Genomic DNA, 18,879 nt, shown 5'->3' on the forward strand with positions numbered 1-18,879 from the left:
CTCGATCTTCCCCTCCAGTAACTGTTTCTGTCTATCATCTGCTCTAGCCATGTGACTGAAGTGTCTTATCTTTCTTGCTCTGATGTTCTGTACTAACTTCCTCTATTCTGCCGCCATTTCCAGCGCTTCCTCATTAGCCTTTCTGTGTCGGGATCATGCCGAACATTCTCCCATAAGTCCACATCTCTTACGCAATCAGCTTATCAATCATCTGTGACTGAAACTATGGGGATGACGATCATAAAATAATTCACTGCGCCGGGCCATGGGAGAGGGAATCTGTTCACAGCGAAGCAGGCTTTACCATGGCTCTTTAATTCAGTATCTCGCTTCGTTCTCAGGATGCAGGATCACCATCTCCATTCACCCCAGTGAATCATCGGAATAGCTCTTAGCCACTCAGCCCCTTGAGTCTGCTCCCCCATTCAATAAGGTTGTGGCTGATCTGATTGTGGCCTCGACTCCACTTTCCTGCCTGTCCCTCATAACCCCCGACTCCCTTGTCGATCAAAAATCTGTCTAACTCGGCCTTGAATATATTCAATGAGCCAGCCTCCACTGCTCGCTGGGGGAGAGAATGCCACAGACTGACAACCCTGAGAGAAGAAATTCCTCCTCATCTCCATCTTCAATGGGAGACACCTTATCCTAAAATTGTGTTTGATGAGGGGAAACATCCTCTCAGCATCCACCCTGTCAATCTCCATTTAAGAATCTGACATGTTTCAATAAGATTGCCTCTCATTCTTCTAAACTCCAATGGATTGAGGCCCGACCCGCTCAACCTTCCTTCATAAGACAAACCCCTTCATCCCAGAATGAGACGGGTGAACTTTCTCTGAACTACTTCTAACGCAATTATATCATTTTACAAATAAGGAGACCAAAACTGTATACAGTATTCCAGATGCGCTCTCACCAAGGCCCTGTACGACTGCAGCAAAACTTCCCGACTTTTCTATATTGCATTCCCCTTGCAATAAACACCAAATTGTCACTTGCCTTCCTAATCACTTGCTGCATCTGCATACTAACTTTTTGTGATTCATGCACCAGGACATCCAGATCCCTCTGTACCTCAGAGTTCCACAGTCTCTTCCCATTTAAATAATATGCTGCTTTTCTAATCTTCCTGCCAAAGTGGACAGGTTCACATTTTCCCACATTATATCCGCCTGCCAAATTTTTGCCCACTCGCTTAACCCACTGCCTTTGTAGAATATACCTCAACTTACCCTCCTACCCATCCATTCATCCCACTTAAATGGCTTCCTGTAGCACGGTGCCATGATCAGTTTGCTCATCCATCTTGCAGCCCCCAGAGAATTGAATAGTTACAGCACAGCCAAAGACCATTCAGCCCATCAAGCCTAGGTCAGTTCTCTGCAAAAACAACTCATCTAATCCCACTTCCCTGTAGCCTTGAAATTTTTACTCTTCAGTTGGTTATGCAATTCCCTTATGATAGCCTCAATTGACCCTGCCTGCGCCACTCTCAGGCAGAGCGTTCCGGATCCTAACCACTCGCTATGTGAAAAAGTTTTTCTCCGTGTCTCCGTTGCTTCGTTTGCCAATTGTCTTAAATCTGCAAACCAAATAACTAGGGCTGTAGAGAGGGCTTTAAACTAAATGGGGGAGGGGGGTGCGTTCTGGAGAGGGGATATGTAGGCTTGCAAAGCAAAAGGATATGGCAGCATTGCAGGGCAGCTATTTAGGTAATGACACCCAGAGTGTGACAGGAAGGGACAGAGTATACAAACAAAAAAAACAGCAGCAAATAGGGTTGTGGGGGGGGGTGGTGAAAAATGGTAAAAAGGCAAAATTAATGGATTTTTATTTAAATGCACATAGTATTCGGAACAAAAATAAATGAATTAATGGCACAAATAGAGGTTAATGGGTATGATCTTATAGCCATGATGGACACATGCTTACAAGGAGATCAAAGCTGGGAACTAAATCTCAGAATCATACAGTGCAGAAGAGGCTCATCGAGTCTGCACCGACACGTGAGAAATACCTGACCTACCTACCTACCTAATCCCATTTACCAGCACTTGGCTCCTAGCCTTGAATGTTATGACGTGCCAAGTGCTGATCCAGGTACTTTTTAAAGGATGTGAGGCAACCTGCCTCCACCACCCTCCCAGGCAGTGCATTCTAGACCATCACCACCTTCTGGGTAAAAAGTTTTTCCTCACAACCCCCCTAAACCTCCTGCCCCTCACCTTGAATTTATGTCCCCTCGTGACTGACCCTTCAACTAAGGAGAACAGCTGCTCCCTATCCAGCCTGTCCATGCCCCTCATAATCTTGTACACCTCGATCAGGTTGCCCTTCTCTGCTCCAATGAAAACAACCCAAGTCTATCCAACCCCTCTTCATAACTTAAATGTTTCACCCCAGGCAACATCCTGGTGAATCTCCTCTGCACCTCCTCCAGTGCAATCACATCCTTCCTATAATGTGGCGACCAGAACTGCACACAGTACTCCAGCTGTGGCCTCACCAAGGTTCTATACAACTCCAACATGACCTCCCTACTTTTGTAATCTATGCCTCGATTGATAAAGGCAAGTGTCCTATATGCCTTTTTCACCACCCCACTAACATGCCCCTCCGCCTTCAGAGATCTATGGACACACACGCCAAGGTCCCTTTGTTCCTCAAAACTTCCTAGTGTCATGTTGTTCATTGAATACTTCCTTGTGAATTACTCCTTCCAAAGTGTATCACACCTTTCAGGGTTAAGTTCCATCTGTCACTTATCTGCCCATTTGACCATCCTGTCTATATCTTCCTGTAGCCCAAGACACTCAACCTCACTGTTAACTACCCGGCCAATCTTTGTGTCATCCGCAAACTTACTAACCCTACCACCCACATAGTCATGTCATTTATGTAAATGACAAATAATAGGGAACCCAGCACAGATCCCTGTGGTATGCCACTGGACACTGGCTTCCAGTCACTAAAGCATCCTTCTGTTATCACCCTCTGTCTCCTACAACTAAGCCAATTTTGGATCCACTTTATCAAATTACCCTGTATCCCATGTGCATTTGCCTTCTTTATAAGTCTCCCATGTGGGACCTTGTCCAAAGACTTTGCTGAAATCCATATAAACTACATCAACTGCACTACCCTCATCTACACACCTGGTCATCTCAAAAAGTTTAATCAAATTTGTTAGGCATGACTTCCCTCTGACAAAGCCATGCTGACTATCCCTGATCAAACTTTGCCGCTCCAAGTGGAGATAGATTCTCTCCTTCAGAATTTTCTCCAATAGTTTCCCTACCACTGACGTGAGACTCACTGGCCTGTAGTTCCCTGGCTTATCTCTACAACCCTTCTTAAATAGCGGAACCACATTAGCTGTTCTCCAGTCCTCTGGCACCTCCCCCGTGGCCAGAGAGGAATTAAAAATTTGGGTCAGAGCCCCTGCGATCTCCTCCCTTGCCTCCCTCAGCAGTCTGGGACACAAATTATCCGGACCTGGAGATTTGTCCACTTTTAAGCCTGTCAACACCTCCAATACCTTGTCACTCTCTATATCAATTTGCTTAAGAACCTCGCAGTCTCTCTGCTCGAGTTCAATACCTTCATCCTCATTCTCTTGGGTGAAGATGGATGTGAAGTATTTGTTCAACACTCTACTGATGTCCTCTGGCTCCACCCATAGATTGCCCCCTTGGTCCCTTATGGGCCCTACTCTTTCCCTGGTTATCCTCTTCCCAGTGATATACTTATAGAATATCTTGGGATTTTCCCTACTTTTACCAGCCAGAACTTTCTCATATCCTCTCTTTGCTCTCCTAATTGCTTTCTTAAGCTCCACCCTGCACCTTCTGTACCCCACTAATGCTTCTGCTAATTTGCTTCCCTTGTACCTGCTAAAAGCCTCTCTTTTCCTTCTCATCGTATCCTGAATATCTCTGGTCATCCATGGTTCTCTGGGCTTGTTACTCCTTCCTATCACCCTAGAGGGAACATATTGAGCCTGTACCCTCCCCATTTCCTTTTTGAATGCCCCCCCACTGCTCCTCTGTAGATTTCCCCACTAGTAGCTGTTCCCAGTTTACCTCGGCCAGATCCTGCCTTATTTTGTTAAATATCCACTCTCCCCCAATCCAAAACATTTTTTTGCAACGTCTATTTCTTTGTCCATAACAAACTTAGACTGTACCATGTTGTGGTCGTTATCACTAAAATGCTCCCCCACCACCATCTCAGCCACCTGTCCAGCTTCATTCCCCAGAATTAGGTCCAGCACTGTGCCATCCCTTGTTGGACCCTCTGCATATTGACCTAAAAAGTTCTCCTGTACACATTTCAAGAAATTCACTCCATCCAAGCCCTTAACACTATGTCTATCCCAATTAATAAATATTCAGGAGCATGTGACTTTTCGAAAGGACAGGCAGGAAGGAAAGGGTGGTGGGGTAGCTTTGCTAGTATGAGGTGGAATAAGCACAGTAGCAAGAAATGATCTTGAATTGGAAGATATGGAATCCATATTGGTGGAGGTAAGAAATAACAAGGGGAAGAAGACACTGCTGGGAGTAGTCTATAGGCCCCCTAACAGTAGCTAATCTGTAGGACAGAGAATAAATCGGGAGATAATGAGGGCATGTAAAAAAGGCAGTATATTAATCACAGGTGACTTTTAATCTTAATGTAGATTGGGAAAATCAAATTGGCAGAGGTAGCCACGAGCAAGAATTCAAAGAGTGTATTCGGGACAGTTTCCTTATTCCTGATTCCCTTATTCAAAAAGGGAGGGAAACAAAAAATAGGTAACTATAGGCCAGTTAGTTTAACATCCATCATTGGGAAAATGTTAGAGTCTATTATAAACAATATGTTATGGATATAACAGGGATCAGGCTATTTTGGATCTGGTAATGTGTAATGAGGTATGTTTAATAAATGTTCTCAGAGTAAACGATCCGCTAGGAAACAGTGACCATAACTTTGTAGAATTTAGCATTCAGTTTGAGAGGGAGAAACTTGGGTCAGAAACAACTGTGCTAAACTTAAATAAGGGTAATTACAAAGAAATGAGGGCAGAGTTGGCTGGAGTGGACTGGGAGAAGTGTTTAACAGAAAAGATGGTTGATGAACAATGGCAGACGTTTAAGAAAATAGTTCATGATTCACAACAAACATATACCCCAGTGAGGAAGAAGGATTGTAGGAAGGGTATAAACCAACCATGGTTAACCAAAGAAGTTAAGGATAATATCAAAGTGAAAGAAAAAACATACAATGTGGCAAAGATTAGTGGTAAGCCGGAGGTTTGGGATACTTTTAAAAACCAAAAGAAGATGAACAAAATATAATAAAGAGGGAGAAAATAAACTTTGAAGGTAAGCTAACAAGTAATATAAAAACGGACGGTAAGAGCTTCTTTAAATATATAAAAAGGAAGACAGAAGCCAAAGTCAATATAAGCCCATTAGAGAATGATAATGGGGAACCAGGAAATGGCAGAGGAGTTGAATAATACCTTGCATCAGTCTTTACAGTAGAAGACACCAATAGCATACCAAAAATACTAAAAAATCATGGGGTAAAAGTGGGGGGGGGGGGAGGAAATAAATACAATAACTATCACTAGAGATAAAGTACTAGGGAAACTAATGGAGCTAAAGGTTGATAAGTCACCTGGACCTGATGGGGTGCATCCTAGGATATTAAAGAAAGTAGCTGCAGAGATATTGGATAATTTTCCAAGAATCCTTAGATTCTGGAAAGGTCTCAGAGGATTGGAAAACTGCCAGTGTAATGCCCTTATTCAAAAAGGGAGGGAAACAAAAAAGCAGGTAACTATAGGCCAGTTAGTTTAACATCCATCATTGGGAAAATATTAGAGTTTATTATAAAGGATGTAATAGTAGAGCATTTATAAATGCATAATCTTAATCAAGCAGAGTCAGCATGACTTCATGAAGGGGAAATCATGCCTGACAAATTTATTAGAATTATTTGAGGAGATAACAAGCAGGGGAGATAAAAGGGAACCAGTAGATGTAATATTTGGATTTCCAGAAGGCGTTCGATGAGGTACCGCACGTAAGGCTACTTAATAAGATAAGAGCCCATGGTGTTGGGGGTAGTATATTAGCATATATAGAGGATTGGCTAACTAATAGAAGACAGAGAGTTGGGATAAGGGGGGTATTTTCAGGATGGCTACCTGTAACTAGTGGAGTGCCACAGGGATCAGTGCTGGGGCCACAATTATTTACAATATATATTAATGACTTGGATGAGGGAAATGAATGTAATTTCGCCAAGTTTGCAGATGACACAAAAATAGGTGGGAAGGCAAGTGGTGAGGATGAAACAAGTAGTCTACAGAGGGATATAGAGAGGTTAAGTGAGTGGGCAAAAGCTTGGCAGATGGAATATGTGGGAAAATGTGAGGTTATGCACTTTGGCAGGAAGAATAGAGGAGCTGAATATTATTTAAATGGGGAAAGACTGCAGAAAGCCGCAGCACAGAGGGATGTGGGGGTCTTCGTGCATGAATCCCAAAAAGCTAGCATACAAGTTCAACAGGTAATAGGAAAGGCAAATGGAATGTTGGCCTTTATTTCAAAAGGAATGGAGCATAAAAATAGGGAAGTCTTGCTAAAACTATACAAGACGCTAGTTAGACCGCACCTAGAATACTGTGAACAGTTTTGGTCCCCTTATCTAAGGAAAGATGTACTGGTATTTCAGGCAGTCTAAAGAAGGTTCACGAAGTTGATCTTGGGTATGGAACAATTTTATGAGGAGAGGTTGAGTAGGTTGGGCCTGTACTCATTGGAGTTTAGAAGAATGAGAGGCGACCTTATCGAAACATATAAGATTCTTAGGGGGCTTGACAGGGTATGCTGAGAGGTTGTTTCCCCTTGTGAGAGAGTCTAGGACCAGAGGGCAAAATCTCAGAGTAAGGGGTCGCCCATTTAAGGCAGAGATGAGGAGAAATTTCTTCTCTCAGAGGGTAGTTAGTCTGTGGAATTCTTTGCCTCAGAGGGCTGTAGAGGCTGGGTCGTTAAGTATATTCAAGGCTGAGATAGACAGATTTTTAATCAGTAAGGGAATCAAGGGTTATGGGGAAAAGGGAGGGAATTGGAGTTGAGGTTTAGCAGATTAACCATGATCTCACTGAATGGCAGAGCAGACTCGATGGGCCGAATGGCCTTCTTCTGCTCCTACATCTTTATGGCCTTATGGCCTGTGTCCCTTTGGTTCTCGATCTTTCCACCAATGGGAATGGATTCTCCCCATCTACTCTGTCTCAGAGCCCTCATGATTTTGAACACCTCTATCAAATTTCTTCTCAACCTCCAAGGAGAACAGCCCCAACTTCTCCAGTCTACCTATGGAACTGAAGCTCCTAATCCCTGGAACCATACTCATGAATCTTACCAGACTCTCTCTCTCTCTGAAGCCTTCACATCCTTCCTAAAGTGCGGTACCCAAAACTGGACACAATAGTTAGGGCTGAACTAATGTTTTATACAAGTTTAACATAATCTCCTTGCTCTTGTACTCTATGCCCCTATTAATAAAGCCTAGGATACTGTATGCTTTATTAACCGCGCTCACAACCTGTCCTGCCACCTTCAATGATTTATGCACATCTACACCCAGGTCCCTCCGCTCCTTTACCCCCACTTGAGTTGTAGCCTTTATTTTATATTGTCTTTCCACGTTCTTCCTACAAAAATGAATCACCTCACACTTCTCCACATTGGACTCCATTTGCCATTGCCCACCCATTCCACCAACCTGGCTTATGTCCTCTTGAAGTTTGTCCCCATCCTCTTCATAATTTTTGCGCCACCTGCGAATTTTGAAATTGTGGCACATATACCCAAATCTAGCTGATTAGTGTAGATGAAGAAGTGGTTGGTGCACCTACTGTCGGGCAAACCCCTACGGTTTGCCTTCCTCCAGTCTGAAAATAGAACAACCTTTCACCGCAACCCAATGTTTCCTGTCGCTCCCACTGCCACTGTCCCTTTTATTCCATGGGATTCATTGGGGGGAGCTCATTGGCTCGTTCGGTGTGGACGCGTCACTCAGTTGTATTCAAGATGATGGCTCACCACCACCTTCTTAAAGAACAATCAAGGTACCCGCACCCCATGAATGATGAATAATGAATGGGTGACATCCTTGCCTCAATTATCGTCAGTGATCCTGACCCTGACGCACCTTTGAAAAAGTATGACATGCTTTGCGATGCTTGTTAAGCATTAGTCAAAAGTGAGGCAGTCTCCCTTTAAGACTACAGCACACTTGTGGGTGGGACATGAAATTCAGGCTAGAAGCAGGAATGTTTGGCTGTATCCTCAGGCATTGAAGTGAGTTGTGTATTTTATATATTTGATTTACCTCAGAGAAAGAGACAACACTAGTTTCTAAGTGTGCAACAGGTTTTAACATATGTTTCCAGTCACAAAATATCTGCACTCATGCTTTCAGCTCAGTTCTGAGTCAGCACCAAACCTAACCAATCAAGCACAGTGAGCATAGATCAGTTGCCAGACTCACATAATCCATTTTAGCAGCTAAAATGGAAAAAAAAGCATATTCGCTAAATGGTGAGAAATTGCAGAGCTCTGAAATTCAGAGGGATCTGGGTGTCCCAATGCATGAATTACAAAAGGCTAGTATGCAGGTACAGCAAGTAATTAGGAAGGCTAATAGAATGTTATCATTTATTGCAAGGGCAATTGAATACAAAAGCAGGGAGGTTATGCTTCAGTTGTACAGGGCACTGGTAAGACCATGTCTGGAATACTGTGTACAGTACTTTCCTTATTTAAGGAAAGATGTAAATGCATCAGAAGCAGTTCAGAGAAGGTTGACTGGGCTAATACCAGGAATGGGCAGGTTGCCTTGCGAGGAAAGGTTGCACAGGTTAGGCTTGTTCCCACTGGAGTTTAGAGGGTGAGAGGTGACTTGATTGAAACCTTTAAGATCCTGAAGGGTCTTGACAGGGTGGGTTTGGAGAGGATGTTTCCTCTTGTGGGAGAACCTAGAACGAGGGCCGCTGTTTAAAAATAAGGGGTCGCTCATTTAAGGCAGAGATGAGGAGAGACTTTTTCTCTCAGAGTGTCGATGAGTCTCTGGAACTCTCTTCCTCAAGAGGTGGTGGAAACAGAGTCTTTGAATATTTTTAAGGCTGAGCTAGATAGATTCTTGATTAACAAGGGGATGAAAGCTTATCGAGGGTAGGAAGGAGGTTACAATCAGATAAGCCATCACTGAATGGTGATGCAGGCTTGAAGGGCCGGGTGGCCTACTCCTGCTCCTAGTTCATATGCTCCATATCAAACACAGAACAATTGAACCATTGAACACTATAAGGTGCACTGGCCGATCTCTGCATGGAAAAATGATTGCTTCAGAAAGCTATCAAAATCTGGCCAATGGCGAATTTAGCATCTCAACTTCAGAGACAGATTTATCATACATGGCAAGTGGCTTGTTCATTTGTAATCTTCTACCCCTTGATATTTATTGCTTATTTAGACGGATTTTCTATCACTTTTTTAAAATTCATAAATGGGATGTGGGCTTCGCTGGCTAGGCCAGCATTTATTGCCCATCCCTAGTTGCCCTTGAGAAGATAGTAATGAGCTGCCTTCTTGAACCACTGCAGTGGAGATGGTCATTGCCTGGCACTTGTGTGGCGCAAATGTTACTTGCCACTTGTCAGCCCAAGTCTGGATATTGTCTAGGTCCTGCTGCATTCAGTATCTGGACTGCTTCAGTATCTGAGCAGTCGCGAATGATGCTGAACATTGTGCAATCATCAGCGAATATCCCCACTTCTGACCTTATGGTGGCAGATCCTCCCTGCTGCCTGAGCCGCCACGCCACTTCAGCGACGTCTGTCTTCTGATTTGGATTGTGGGGGTTATTTTGTGCTTCTCATCTCAGACGATTTAGTTGACCGTTTTAATGTGCGACTGTTCTATATGCACACAATACATCGGCAAAACACTTTGCAAGACTTCACTGGGCAGGAAGGTGGGGAGGGTCCGGAGGAAGGTACTTAAGAGCAGGGAGGGACATGGCGCCGCAAGAGAGAGCGAGGTGGCGATGAGAGAATGGGAACAAAGTGACGGAGTGGGCGAGACCAAAATTTTTAAAATAAATGAGCAAGGGAAATTAGGGATGGGCAATAAATGCTGGCCTAGCCAGCGACCCCCACATCCCGTGAATGCATAAAAAAGTGTATACGTTCATGCGCTATGCGCATTTGTTGCCCATCCCTAATTGCCCCTGGCACTGAGTGGCTTGCAAGGGCCATTTCAGAGGGGCAGTTAAAAGTCAACCACATTGCTATGGGGTATGGAGCCACATGTAGGCCAGACTGGGTAAGGACAGCAGATTTCCTTCCCTAAAGGGACATTAGTGAAGCAGATGGGGTTTGGACAACAATCGATGATAGTTTCGTGGTCACCAGTACTGAGACTGGCTTCCAATTCCAGGTTTGTTAATTGAATTTAAATTCCAGTTGATGTGAACCTGTGTCCCTAGAGCGTTAGCCTGGGCTGCTGGATTACTGGACCAGTGACATTACCACTGCACGACCATCTCACCCAAAAGATAAGACGAGTAAACTTTTGCCCAGAGGAGCAGAGGTTGCATTTGGCACTGTATAGGCTCTGATAAACAGGGCAAGAGATTTCAAGGTGAGGACACAGACTTTGGAATCCATAGACTGTGGGGTCAGGACAGAGAGTGACGGCGGAACAAACCTTGTGTCCAATACCCTGGGAGACAGAGAGGGAGAGAGAGAGGTATAGACCGCCAGCCATCACTGCACAAAGTTATAGCTCAATCCATTCATTTATCATGCTGAACTCGAGGACCTCACGCTGGAATTCATTCGGCTGCGCAAACGGTTGCGGTTCACCAAAATGGGCCAGAGACAAAAGCAGATCCCAGTGGCTGTGCCAAGCAATCCTACAATCAGCCCGAGGACTAGCACGGCAAACTGACTTGAATCCAGGGCGGACTCTTCTGAGGGGTTCGGCAGTTCTGGTTCTGTAAACGAGACGCAAGCTTATTCAGTAACTTCTGAATCAGAAATCAGCCCTGAGCCAGTTCTGACAGGTCCTGACTGTACTGTTAGGTTACATTTCTACCATCATCCGTGTTCTTCCTTCTCTCCTGATGGTAACTGACTGGTATAGGGGTAAGGATTCCAAGGATAGTCGCCACGTGCAAGGTCAGACTGTTAATGGCAACAGTCTCGACATCCCTCCCTATCCCTGTAGCCTCCTCCAGCCCCTACAACCCTCCCTATTGTTGTAACCTCCTCCAGTCCCTACAACCTTCCCTATATCTGTAAACTCCTCCAGCCCCTACAACCCTTCCTATCTCTGTGAACTCCTCCAGCCCCGACAACCCTCCCTATCTCTGTAACCTCCTCCAGCCCCTACAACCCTCCCTATCTCTGTAACCTCCTCCAGCCCCTACAACTCTCCCTATCTCTGTAACCTCCTCCAGCCCCTACAATCCTCCCCATCTCTGTGAACTCCTCCAGCCCCTACAATCCTCCCCATCTCTGTAATCTCCTCCAGCCCCTACAACCCTCCCTATCTCTGTAACCTCCTACAACCCTCAGAGATCTCTGCGCTCCTCCAATTCTGGCCTCTTGACCATCCCCCAATTTCCATCGCTCCACCATTGGCGGTGGTCATGCCTTCAGCTGCCTGGGGGCCCTAAGCTCTGGAATTCCCTCCTTAAACCTATCCGCCTCTCTCTATCTTACTCTCTCTCTCCTCCTTTAAGATGCCCCTTAAATACCAACCTCCGTGACTGGGCTTTGAATTCGGAAAATATTCCAGGCATGCTAGTCACAAAGGTGTGCTATGTCTGGAGAAAGTTATGCTAAAAGTGATCCCAGGCACCCCCTGTCAATGGGCTTGGCAAGACAGTACAACCCAATCATTACAATGCAGTAAGTGCCAAATTGTGACAAGCTCAAGAGTTTACCATAATATTTCTGTGATGTTCTGCATGCACCACACCTACATTGTAAAATCACATAAATTTTCTATTGACTGAGTCCCAAAGCCAACCAGACCCACTGAAGCAGTCCGTGTCCTTATGCAGCAAGACTTGGACAATGACCAGGCTTGGGTTGCCAAGTGGCAAGTAGCATTTGCACCACCCAAGTGCCAGGCAATGACCACCTCCAACAAGAGAGAATCCAAACATGTCTCTTTGATCTTCAACAGCATTACCATCTCTGGATTCCCCAGCTATCACCATTCTGGAGGTTACCATTGACCAGAAACTGAACAGGACCAGCCATATAAATACAAGAGAAAGTCAGAGGCTGGGAATCCTGTGGAGAGTGACTCACCCCCTGACTCCCCAAAGCCTGTCCACCATCTACAAGGCACAAGTCAGGAGTGTGATGGAATACTCCTCACTTGCCTGGATGAGTGCAGCTCCCACAACACTCAAGGAGCTCGACACCACCCAGGACAAAGCAGCCCCGCTGGATTCACACTTCATCAACCATGTTAAACATTCACTCTGTCCACCATCGACGCACAGTAGCAGCAGTGTGTGTACCATCTACAAGATGCACTGCAGCAACTCACCAAGGCTCCTTCGACAGCGCCGCCCAAACTCACGACCTCTACCACCTAGAAAGACAAGGGCAGCAGATGCATGGGAACACCACCACCACCTGCAAGTTCCCCTCCAAGACACACACCATCCTGACTTGGAAATATATTGGCCGTTCCTTCACTGTCTGAAACATATAAGATCCTGAGGGGTCTTGACAGGGTGGATGTTTCCTCTTGAGGGAGAATCTAGAGCCAGGGGTCACTGTTTAATAATAAGGGATCATCCATTTAAGACAGAGATGAGGAGAATCTTTTCTCTTGAAGGTTGAGAATCTTTGGAACTCTCTTCCTCAAAAGGCGGTGGAAGCAGAGTCCTTGAATATTTTTAAGGCAGAGATAGATAGATTCTTGATAAGCAAGTGGGTGAAAAGTTATTGGGGGTAGGTGGTCAGATCAGCCGTGATCTTATTGAATGATGGAGCAGGCTTAAGGGGCCAAGTGGCCTACTCCACATCCTAGTTCGCTTGTACTGTCACTGGGTCAAAATCCTGGAACTCCCTCCCTAACAGCACGTTAGATGTACCTACACCACACGGGCTGCAGAAATTCATGAAGGCAGCTCACCACCTCCTTCTCAAGGGGCAATTAGGGGTGGGCAACAAATGCTGGCCCAGCCAGCGATGCCCGGATCCCGTGAAAGAGTTTTTAAAAAGCACAACTGTGCCTGTTGGAGGCCCGATGCAATTTAACCAACCAACAGCTTTGTTTCTCTTACCCCAGTACACGATCTTCTCCTCACGACTGATGGTGTGAAGCGCTTTGCAGGAATACGTGTCCCCAGCCTCAGGCCGGACCTGTGCATAATGGAGCACTTGGAACCGCCAGTCTTCGCCAAATGAGAGCTTCGAGGAGTTAACATGAGCGTCGAGGGGTGCGCCATTCTTCTGCAGGGTGATGTCAATTGTCGGCGGGAACAAGCCACTCACCAAGCAGATCAAGATGCTTTCCTGGCCGTAGACTACATCCTTTTCTGGATACAGGAAGAGCTGAGCAATTTCTGAAACGAACCAATTAAATGTTTCGCAATGAGCTGAGTGACTAAAGTTTTGGGACCGTGCTGCATGCCCCGGCCCGGAGTTGCCTCACCACACGATCTGATGACATCAAAGGAACAGCTGCCAACATGATGGTACAGATACTTATCCCCAAATGAAACTTGGCTGCTGATGAAGTCCATCGAATTGGCGGGGAGGCAGGGGAAGGGAAGGAGGGGGGGGGGGGGGAAATGGGGAGGCGAGGGGGGAGTGGAGTACGGGAGGGGAGTAGGGGAAGGGGAGTAGGGAGAGGGGGAGGAGGGTGGAGGGGAGGGGGGTGTGGGAGGAGTGGAGGAGGGGGTGGGGAGCAGGGGAGGGGAGGGAAGGGTGGGCGAAGGAGAGGGTATATGGGGAGGTGAGGGAAGGCTGGGCGGAGGGGGAGGGGTGAGGAAGGGGGAGGATAGGGGGAGGGGAGGGGAGTGTGGGGAGGGGGGATGGGGGAGGGGAGGGAGAGAGGGAGGGGAGGGTGACCCAATAATAACCTTTAAATTTAGGAAAGGTTGAATGATGAAGTAGAATGTTCTGGGGACAGGTAAAACTAGACCCCGTCGGTGTAAAGGATGGTTCTTCTTGTGGGAGAATCTAGAACCAGGGGTTGCTGTTTAAAAATTAGGGGTTGCCCATTTAAGACAGAGATGAGGAGAATTTTTTCTCTCAGAGGGTCGAGAGTTTTCTGAACTCTCTTCCTCAAAAGGCAGTGGAAGCAGAGTCTTTGACTATTTTTAAGGCAAAGTCAGAAAGATGCTTGATAAAAAGGGGGTGAAAGGTTATCAGGAGTGGGTGGGAATGTTGGGAGTTGAGGTTATAATCAGACCAGCCATTACCTTATTGACTTCCACCCAGGGTCACTAATTATAAAAAAATGCAAGAGCATTTGCAGTAAATTTCAAAACACTAATCACTGACATGATCAGAAATGAAATTATTCGGATGCCACCCCTTGCCCCCGCTCGGCCCTATCGCAGCCAGACCGACGCTTGCTGCTGACGCACCATCCCTCAATGAAATGCAAACCCTGCCAATCCCATCGCAGTCCACCAAAAGTCCCAGCCAATCAGAGCGCCCCCTGGCTTCACCTTCCCCCCCCACACCTGCCCCGCTTAAGGAGATTTAAATTTGATTGGGTGATGCTGTGCTGTGATGTCACCACGTGGCAACGCCTAGAGATGATGGGAGTTCTTTGCCCTTTGCCACTGATACGGGGCTGGCAGGACATCCTGCGTTAACCGGGCACTGCTCCCTAAGAATGCCGATGCCGTCTTTAACCTAACAGCCAAACAGGGCATCAGCCGAGGGACCCAGACCCTCTGCCAATGCAGCACTCGCACTGGCCCCGTGCAGAGTGTCAGTTGCCCAAGAAAGGACAGTTGTGTAGAATCGGTGTCACAGAGTTCACTGCGGACATTGTCAATGCAGGATCCCGCTACCTGAGCCCCTGTGCCCTCTCCCTCTTCCCTCTCTCTCTTTTAACTCAAACCTCTGGCAAAAGTGTGGCAGCGTGGGTGCCAGGTTCTCACCTCCTACCTTCTGCACCGCGGAATGTCCTGCGCAGTATGTGCTGCGGTACCTGTACAAGGGCTGGGGTTACGGCAGTGGTGGCGCGAGACCAGCACAGCAGCCCTGGGGTGCCATGTGACAGCCCGAGGCCTCGGTGAGGGCGCCGAGTGAGGGGGGGTGGGGAGCTGCGGCCCTCCCTGACCCGGACTCACCGTTTGGGGGGCTTGAGTGGTTGGTCACTGCAGCCGTTAGGGCCATCGTCCTCCGCAATGATATCAGGGCCCTGTCACGATCCTGCACGAGTTCCTCAAAAATGCCACGGTAATCCTCGAAGCCACTCACGAGGAACTGGACACTGGGTGTCGTGCTGTCATAGTAAAGTAAGATTCGGTCGTTGGTTGTGAGCTCACATGCCATCTCCAGCAGGCTGGGATTGTCCGTCACAAAGCAAGCGACTGACACCTTCCATCTGTCTGAAAGGGATAAGAACGTGAAGAAAAATGCCCTTTGGATTCGGCCCCTCGAGCCTGCTTCCCTCATTCAATAAGACCATGGCTGTTCTGACTGTGGCCTCAACTCCACTTTCCTGACCACCCCCATAAACCCTCGACTCCCTTGTCAAACAAAAATCTGTCTAACTTGGCCTTGAATATATTCAGTGATCCAGCCTCCACTGCTCTCTGGGGGAGAGAATTCCACAGACTGACGATCCCCTGAGAGAAGAAATTCTTCCTCATTTCACCTTCAATGGGAGACCCCTTATTGTGAAACTGTGCCCCCCACCTCATTCTAGATTCTCCCACGAAGGGGAAACATCCTCTCAGCATCCACCCTGTCAAGCGCCCCCCTCAGAATCTGATATGTTTCAATAAGATCACCTCTCATTCTTCTAAACTCCAATGGGTACAGGCCCAACGTGCTCAACCTCTTCTCATAAGACAAAGCCCCTTCATCCCAGGAATCAGCCAAGTGAAGCTTCCAATGCAAGAACATGCGAACATACAAATTAGGAGCAGGTGAAGGGCACTCAGCCCCTCGAGCTTGCTCCACCATTCAATAAGATCACGGCTAATCTGAATGTAACTCAAACCCCACATTCCCAGCTACCCCGATAACCTTTCACCCTCTTATTAATCAAGAATCTATACACCTCTGCCTTAAAATATTCAAAGACTCTGCTTCCACCACCTATGGAGGAAGAGAGTTCCAAAGACTCACGACTCTCTGAGAGAAAAAATTTCTCTTCATCTCTGTCTTAAATGGGCAACCCCTTATTTTTAAACAGTGACCCCCCCTACTTCTAAATTTTCCCACAAGAGGAAACATCCTCTCCACATCCACCCTGTCAAGTCCCCTCAGAATCTTAAAGTATACCTCACCTTAAGTAAGGAGATCAAAAATGTACATAGTATTCCAGGTGCAGTCTCACCAACGCCCTGTACGGTTGTAACAAGACTTCACGATTGTTACACTCCATCCCTCTTGCAATAAAGGCCAACATTCCCTTTGCCTTCCTAATGACTTGATGTACCTGCAAACTCAACTCCTACAGCCTGTGTTGGTCCAACCTATACTGCTTACTGGGATGAGAGTGCAGCCCAATGAGGAGATCGGAGATTGAGTAGATTGGAACAATATTTTCTTTAATTCATTTACGGGATGTGAACATTGGTTACCCATCCCTAATTGCCCTTTGAGAAGGTGGTGGTGAGCCGCCTTCTTGAAACGCTGCAGCCCGTGTGGTGCGGGTACACCCACAGTGCTGTTAGGGAGGGAGTTCCAGGATTTTGACCCAGCAACAGTGAAGGAATGGCCGATATATTTCCAAGTCAGGATGGTGAGTGGCTCGGAGGGGAACTTCCAGGTGGTGGTGTTCCCACGTATCTGCTGTCCTTGTCATACTAGATGGTAGCAGTCGTGGGTTTGGGTGGCACTGTCAAAGGAGCCTTGGTGAGTTGCTGCAGTGCATCTTGTAGGTGGTACACACACTGCTGCCACTGTGCGTCAGTGGTGGAGGGAGTGAATGTTTGTGGATGTGGTGTCAATCAAGTGGGGCTGCTTTGTCCTGGAAGGTGTCGAGCTTCTTGAGTGTTGTTGGAGTTGCACTCATCCAGGCAAATGGAGAGTATTCCATCACACTCCTGACTTGTGCCTTGTAGATGGTGGACAGACTTTGGGTGATTAGGAGATGAGTTACTTACCTGGTCTTGTAGCTATGGTATTTATGTGGCTAGCCCAGTTCAGTTTCGGTCAGGATGTTGATAGTGGGGCAATTCAGCAATAATAATGCCATTGATTGTCAAGGGGCAATGGTTAGATTCTCCCTTGTTGGAGATAGCTATTGACTGGCACTTAGGTGGCACGAACATTAGTTGCCACTTATCAGCCCATTCTATGGTGTTTAGGAGAATGAGAAGTGATCTCATTGAAACGTATGAAATTCTGGGAGTGTTTGACAGGGTCGATGCTGAAAGGCTGTTCCCCATCTACTCCCCCCCACCCCGGCTGGAGAGTCTAGAACACACAGGGCAGGGGGGGGGGGGTTCACTCCAAGGTTTGTGAATCTTTGGAATTCTCGACCCCAGAGGATTGTCAGTCACATTCGATACGGAGATCGAGAGATTTCCCGGCATTGAGGGAATTAAGGAATACGGGGAGTGGGCAGAGAGTAGAGATAAATTTTTCATTGGGGGATTAAGGGATACGGGGAGTGGGAGAAGGAGCAGAGGTAGATTTTTGATTGGGGGGGTTAAGGGATACGGGGAGTGGGCGGGAAAGTGGAGATAGATTTTTGATTTGGGGATTGAGGGATACGGGGAGTGGGCCGAGGATGGAGATAGATTTTTGATTGAGGGATACGAGGTGCAGGTGGGAAAGTGGAGATAAATTTTTGATTGGGGGGATTAAGGGATACAGGGAGTGGACGGGAGGGTGAAGATAGATTTTTGATTGGGGGACTCAGGAATATGAGGACTGGGCGGAGGGCGGAGATAAATTTTTGATTGGGGGATTAATGGATATGGGGAGCAGGCGGGAAAGTGGAGATAGGTTTTTGGGAATTAAGACATTTCAGGAAAAGACAAGACTGAGAAGAGGTCAACCACGATCACATTGAAGGTTTGAACAGGCTAGGACGAGGGGGTCGAATGGCCTGATACAGTTTTGAACTCCACATTCTAAGTAAGCTATGCAAGAAACCTGTCTCAAGGCAGATATTTGGGAAAATGGTGAAAGGGACAATTGGAATGAACGGCAGAGAAGGAGGCGGGAGGGATGGGATCTCATCAACCCTGGCCGTGACCCCATCCTGCGTTAACGCCTGGAATCTTGCTGTGCAATGCAGTGGGGAAGCTTCAGAAGTGCTTGGAGATTAAAAACAGAAGCAAACTTATTTTCTCTGGTTAAAATTGGAGACTCTACCCGCACCCCTCGCGACCGCTTCCTCTCCCCTCCCCTCCGCTCCGTGCCCCATCCACCCTCCTCCTCTGTTTACTCACCCAGTCCTGAGTTCCCTGTCCCGGGACATGGACAGAGGAGGAGGAAAAAGAGGAAAAAATCTCTGCTCATCACTCCCTCATGATCAGGGCATTTAAAAATGCTTTCGATAGAAGCCAAATGAAACCGTCAAGACCAGAAGGAGGAAGCACTGAATAAAGTGGGCGGCACTTAAGTGACGACGTCTG

General features: G+C 46.8%; 1 protein-coding gene across 5 annotated transcripts in view; it reads right to left on the reverse strand.

The window, feature by feature from the left end:
* LOC121272822 (rano class II histocompatibility antigen, A beta chain-like) overlaps positions 1 to 18,866 on the reverse strand; it is a 41,608-nt gene extending 22,742 nt beyond the window's left edge. For 4 of the 5 annotated variants that reach the window (XM_041179620.1, XM_041179621.1, XM_041179618.1 and 1 more), the window contains exons 1-3: positions 18,694 to 18,866; positions 15,409 to 15,669; positions 13,381 to 13,662 (exon numbers count right to left, since the gene is read on the reverse strand). In XM_041179620.1, coding sequence (XP_041035554.1) covers positions 13,381 to 13,662; positions 15,409 to 15,669; positions 18,694 to 18,763 — 613 coding nt within the window. In that variant the 5' untranslated portion in view covers positions 18,764 to 18,866. The remainder of the gene's footprint in view (positions 1 to 13,380; positions 13,663 to 15,408; positions 15,670 to 18,693) is intronic. The other variant, XM_041179619.1, reaches the window with a different exon arrangement.
* Positions 18,867 to 18,879: the final 13 nt, after the last annotated feature.

This window comes from Carcharodon carcharias, chromosome 35, assembly GCF_017639515.1.
Source record: "Carcharodon carcharias isolate sCarCar2 chromosome 35, sCarCar2.pri, whole genome shotgun sequence".
NCBI lineage: Eukaryota > Metazoa > Chordata > Chondrichthyes > Lamniformes > Lamnidae > Carcharodon > Carcharodon carcharias.